Raw genomic sequence first — 6,000 nt, forward strand, 5'->3', positions numbered from 1 at the left:
ATGGTATCTGGACCCCATTCAGGACCCTTTCCCAACTGAAGAGAGTGTTACCCAACCCAGCAGAGGTCTCAAGGATCCTTTTACAGCAAGCTTGGTTGGCGCCAGTGCCATCCTAATTACTGAATATTTTAAATATCTCCCCTAGCTATACCTTTAGAATCCATCCCTACACCACCCTTGGCATGAATAATAGAACTGATGAACTAGCAGAGGTAAAGACTTGCCAATCTAACACTCTGTCTCTTATCTCCATCGGGAGTAATATAAGATTTACTCAACCTGACCAAAGCCAGAACTTTCAACCATTTATTAACACTAAATAAAGACTTTGGGCCTACTTCAGTGTCTTTTTTTTTTTAAGATTTTATTTATTTATTCATGAGAGACACAGAGACAGAGAGAGAGGCAGAGACACAGGCAGAGGGAGAAGCAGGCTCCATCCGTGCAGGGAGCCTGATGTGGGACTTGATTCTGGGTCTCCAGGATCACGCCCTGGGCTGAAGGTGGCACCAAACCACTGAGCCACCTGGGCTGCCCTATTTCAATGTTTTTAAATCAGTGTCTAGGGGATCCCTGGGTGACTCGGTGGTTTAGCGCCTGCCTTTGGCCCAGGGCACAATCCTGGAGTCCCAGGATTGAGTCCCGTGTTGGGTTCCCAGCATAGCATGGAGCCTGCTTCTCTCTCTCTCTATCATGAATAAATAAAATCTTTAAAAAAAAAAATCAGTGTCTATAAAGGTTAAAGATATCCCCTTGTTTTATCACAAAGCAAAGGAAATTAAAATACAGATGGACACCAAATATTATCTAATGACTAGAAAATGTTTTTATTAAACCCCTGACTCTTTGACTTAATTCATTTTAATAATGTTTGAATTTTCTATGACAAGAGAAGTATTACAAGAGTAATAAGTCTTTCTGAATACTTTAAAAAGTAAAAGCTATCCAAGCTTGTAAAACATGGCCTTTTTCTTTCTTGTTCTTTTAAGTAAACTCTATGCCAATGTGGGATTTAAACTCACAACCTTAATATCAAGAGTCACATCCTCCACAGAGTGTGTCAGCCAGGCACCCCCACTTTCTTTTTCTTTTTAAAGTAATGGATTTCCCTGGTTTACTGAGAATTCTCACAGGTTATGTGCCTCTTTTTATCCAGAACTTTTTCCTGAATGGACATATTCTTTCTATTTTGCTCTATACTCCACTCCTCTCTGTAAGATCATAGAAACACAAAACCTTTCAGTTGGATGAATCCTCAGTTTCTCAGGTTCATCCCTACCTAGAGCAATAATTCTCTTAACAACATTTCTGACCAGAGGTCCTCCTGCTTATGCTTGGTGATTTCCTGTCGTTCTCAAACTTTAGTACGCATCAGAATCACCAAAATATGCTTTTAAAACAGACTATTGGGCCCCTCTGTGCCCCATATCTCCTGAATTTCTGATTCAGTAGGGTTGGTGTAGGGCCTGAGAATTTGCATGGCTAGCAAGTACTGAGTAATGCTGATACTACTGCTGTAGAACCCACACTTTGAGAACTACTATCTTAGAGATTCAATGTCCATCTTTCACTATCAAAGTCTAACATGCCTGGTAATCTTTGGGTGTGTGCCAGACATTGTATTTAGAAAATGTTTATAAAAATAATTTGAAGCCCAGGATGATATTTTTCTTCTGGAAAAAAATTTATTGTTTTGTCAAGTACCTAGAGGCACTAGGAATCCAAAAATAACTGACCTGATTTTATGACTTGAGGTGTTCTAGGCCATCCAGATGACCCACAGTCCAGCCACAGTCTGTGGGAAGGCATGCCACAGGCTCCCCCTTGGCAGGCCCTGGAATGCAATTTTGGCAACCCTTAAGGTCTAAAAGCTGTCAAAAGCACTGTTCTGCATATATGTGTCACTTCAAGATCATCAAATACCTTCACAAAAGTGGTCCCAAATGCCAGACTCACCTCTATAGATTTTCACCTTTTCCAAATCTTGGCCTGGTAGATCTTCATGATCTTGTTAGCTTTATAGTGTGTTCAAGCAGAAGTCTTAAAATATTTTACCCAGCTCTTGTGGCTGTACTCAGTAGGAGGTCTGAATTATGTAGTCTGCCTTTACTATAAGTGGAATTTTCTCTATTTTATTTATAATGATGATATACTTGGCAGATTTGCTTTACATATTACATTGTCTTTCCTATATTAGCCTTTTCTTATTTTCCATTTGCCTTTTGTTTAGAATGTCATTCTCAGGAAGTAAATTAATCATTTATATTTTCTTCTAGATTTTTATGTTTTTAAGTGTTTATATATTATACTCTTTAGTTAGAATGTATTTCAGTATATGGTGTTAAAGAGTAATCTTTATTTTTCATCTGTACAGCTAACCATTCTGAGCTAACTCATTTTTTTTTTTTAAGATTTTATTTATTTATTCATGAGAGACAGAGAGAGAGGCAGAGACACAGGCAGAGGGAGAGGCAGGCTCCATGCAGGGAGCCCGATATGGGACTCAATCCTGGGACTCCAGGATCAGGCCTTGGGCTGAAGGCAGGCACTAAACTGCTGAGCCACCCAGGGATCATCCTCTTCCAAACTTTTAAATCTTTTGTCAGAACCCCACCTCCCCCAAAAAAGAATCCCATTGGAATTCTCATTAGAGCTGCATTAAAAATATAAAATAATTTGACAATCGATATCCTTACAATATTTGTTCTTCCTATATGGGAACATGGGCTGTCTTTACATTTATTTAGTCTGTTTAAATGTTGCATTCATAGTAAGGTTTTGTGGTTTTATTTATATAGACAAATCCTAAATACTTCATACTTTGTTTTATACTTTTATTGCTTTTTAAGATGAACATTCTTTTTCATTATATTTTCTACCTGGCAATTGCTAGCCCATAGGAAACCTATTGATGTGTATTATTTGGCCAACTTTGTGAGTCCTTTTATTAGATCTAAGAGGTTTCATTGTTAATTCTCTTGTGTTTTCTAACTAGAAAACTATTTTCTAGAAATAATATAAATACCTTATTTTCCAGTTGTCAAAATTCTTATTTCAGTATCACATATTATGGCATTAGCTAGATCTCCCAGAACAATTTCAGTTATTGTGCGCTGTCTTGTCTTACTCCCGAATTTCATGAGAAAAACTTCTTGTGTATCTCTATTAAGGATAATGGTTAACAGTTGGGTTAAGATAGACATTATATTTACTCTGTTTTTAAAAAGTACTTTTCTGGTTTACTAACATTCTTATTAGGACTTATATTAAGACTGGATATTGAATATGTCAAAAAACTTTTCTGGCATTTAAGCTAGGGGACTGAAGAGAGGAAAAAGTTCTACTTTGGATGTATTAAATTCAAGATGCCTGTTAAACATCCAAGTGGAGATGTCAGAATGAAAATGGGTATATGTGCGAGCAGATAAGGGGAAGGATTATAGCCAAAAAAATCACTGGCACATAGATGATGATGAAAATTATGAGACTAAATAAAATTGCCTATGGAAGGAGTATAGGTGCAGAAGAGAAGTTCCCAGAATTGAGGCCTGGGTCTTGCCAACATTTAGAAGTCCAAAAGAAGTAGAGGAGACAACAAATAGACCAGAAAGAAGCAACCAGAAAGGAAGGAGGGAAAGCAAAAGAATGTCGTATGGTGGAAGAGAAAAACTTGTTTCAGGAGAGGTGAAAGTTGTGAATTCTGTGGAATGCTGCTGTAAAGCTGATTCACCAGGCTTTACTGTGGGGCTTGCTATGGGGGGCATCTGCTATGTGGTGCATCTGCTATGTGACATACTCAATGTCTGGTACTGGGGATATCTAAAGGCAGGCACTACCTCAAGGAGCTTAAGACTAATAGGGGAAATAAGTGTGTAAATAAATGAGGTAATATATTGTTGGCACTATGATAGAGGTGTGAGTGAGGTATAGTTGGAACACAAAGGAAGCTATGATCCTGGTTGGTCATCTTTGATCTGAATTTGGAATATGAATAAGTGTATATGGACAAGATGGAGAAGGACAAGCCAGGGACAGGGAGCAGCATGAGCAAAGGTAAGCAAAGTCTGACATCTTTGGTTAACTTTAAGGCTGGAGCAAAGGGTGGGGACTACAGATGTGGATAAAGCTAAAGAAGATGGCAACAGGCTAGGTCACAAAGGGCTTTCTGTGTCCTACCAAAATTACACTGGGGGTTGGGAAGACAAGTAAGATCAAGAAGACAGGTTGTTTCAGGATGCTGCCAAGACCACTGCAGTTTTAATGATTGACCATAAAATCCAGGCTAGCTAGAAAAGCCAAAGAAATCACAAGTTATGGATTGACAGAGCCTGAGGAATAGTGAGTAAACAAGGAACAGGAGGGTACAAAGATGAAAAGCAGATATAAGCCAGAAATAGTTTCAACTTTACCAGGAACATATGATTTCTTATATCTTAAGTCCTATTGTATTCTGAGAGTCCTTGACTGTTCAAAAGTTAAATTTAATTGGAAATTTTAACCCATCTAATTGTGTGTATTTTAGAATGAAGAGTCAAAACATAAAATGAGCAGCGGTCTTCTAGAAGTCTCCAAAAACATAAATCCAGATTACACCATGATGCAGAGACCAATAACAGAGGAGGACTTGGAGCTAGACCTGGAGCTGGAGCCCACACTGGAGTCAGAACAAGAAACTGGGCTAGATCTAGAGCTAGACCTGGATCATGAGATGGAGCCTGAGTCAGAGCTAGAGCTAGAGCCTGAACCAGAGCTAGGGCCTAGATTGGAGATGGAGCCTGAGTCTGAGTCCATGCCCAGACCAAGGGCTCAGACTTTTCCTCGGCAGCAGTACTGGCCTCTGTATCAGTCTATGCCTCCTGGCTCCCCAAGTCAGGCTCGGCCTAGGACACAGTCATTGGAGAGGAGGCATCAGGGTCTGAATTCATATTCACCCAAGGGCAATAACACTTAGGAAATGAACTGGGAATAAGGAGTAAGATTCCCTTGGCAAATCCTCCTTCCCTTCCCAATGGCTTCACTTGGTCAGAAGACCTAGACTAGTTACATACTAGCAATCCTTGTTTTGGGACTCCTCTACCTGCTGGGTTCAGCACTGGGATCTTACTCCCAGATCACAACGCTAAATACTAAGAATTATCTCTGAATTCCCTACCTAGGCTTACCTTATTTCACCTTCAGCAGATATTCTAGTGAAAAATTTTCTTCTTTGCACTCCCCATACTTCTGAGGATATTGTCCAACCATCTCTAACTTACTCCTCTCATCTCTGTTTCCCTTTCTCCAAAGAGATGAGGTTCAAATAAAATATATAACTCTTGTTATATTTGGACCCCTCCTGCATCTTTTCCCTTCTCTGTATTCTGTATTCCTAAGGAAATGTTGGGTGGGAGAAATTCCAGAAGTGGGTGGACATGGTGAAGAAGAGATGAGCAAGAAAAGGAAAACCCAGATAGCATTTGTATTTTATATGCAAGGTATCTTCACTGTGCTGATGGTAGAAATAGGGAAAAAAAGTAGGTTAAGCTAGACCAGCCTATGAGGCTTGTAGTAAAAGGAATTGTTAGGCTGAAAACACTTTTGCCATCACTCCAAGGTCAGGATCTTACCCTACCACTGTTTCAGAAGACCAGTCAGCTGTACCAATTGATGAGAATGTTAGCTCTATACAGCTCTCTTTGGTATTCATATTCACATTCACCACTGCTGCTTTCTTTTTTTTTTTTTTTTTTTCCCCTGCTGCTTTCTTACAAGTTTTTAACATGCAAGCAGTCTAGAATCTTTATTCTTAGTGGACCAAACTTAATGTCTGTGACAGACATAACCTCTTAGAAACTGAAAAAGTCCGTCATTACTAGTTTGGTCCAAATCCATAGAAAAAAAATCCCACTTTCCTATTTAAAAATTCTAGTATTAAGCTGTAAGCAGAGAGAAATATGAGCCCCTGGGCAAAGATACATGTAATCCTGAATTTTATTTTCCACTCAATAAACAAGATTCCTA

The 6,000-nt window shown here is 39.1% G+C and overlaps 1 protein-coding gene across 8 annotated transcripts in view; it reads left to right on the forward strand.

Moving 5' to 3' along the window:
- SLC26A8 (solute carrier family 26 member 8) overlaps positions 1 to 5,321 on the forward strand; it is an 83,838-nt gene extending 78,517 nt beyond the window's left edge. For all 8 annotated transcript variants that reach the window (XM_077904269.1, XM_077904268.1, XM_077904275.1 and 5 more), the window contains one exon: positions 4,523 to 5,321. In XM_077904269.1, the coding sequence (XP_077760395.1) occupies positions 4,523 to 4,951 (429 nt within the window). In that variant the 3' untranslated portion in view covers positions 4,952 to 5,321. The remainder of the gene's footprint in view (positions 1 to 4,522) is intronic.
- The last annotated feature ends 679 nt before the right edge of the window (positions 5,322 to 6,000 follow it).

The sequence above is a fragment of the Canis aureus genome, chromosome 7 (assembly GCF_053574225.1).
Source record: "Canis aureus isolate CA01 chromosome 7, VMU_Caureus_v.1.0, whole genome shotgun sequence".
Lineage (NCBI taxonomy): Eukaryota > Metazoa > Chordata > Mammalia > Carnivora > Canidae > Canis > Canis aureus.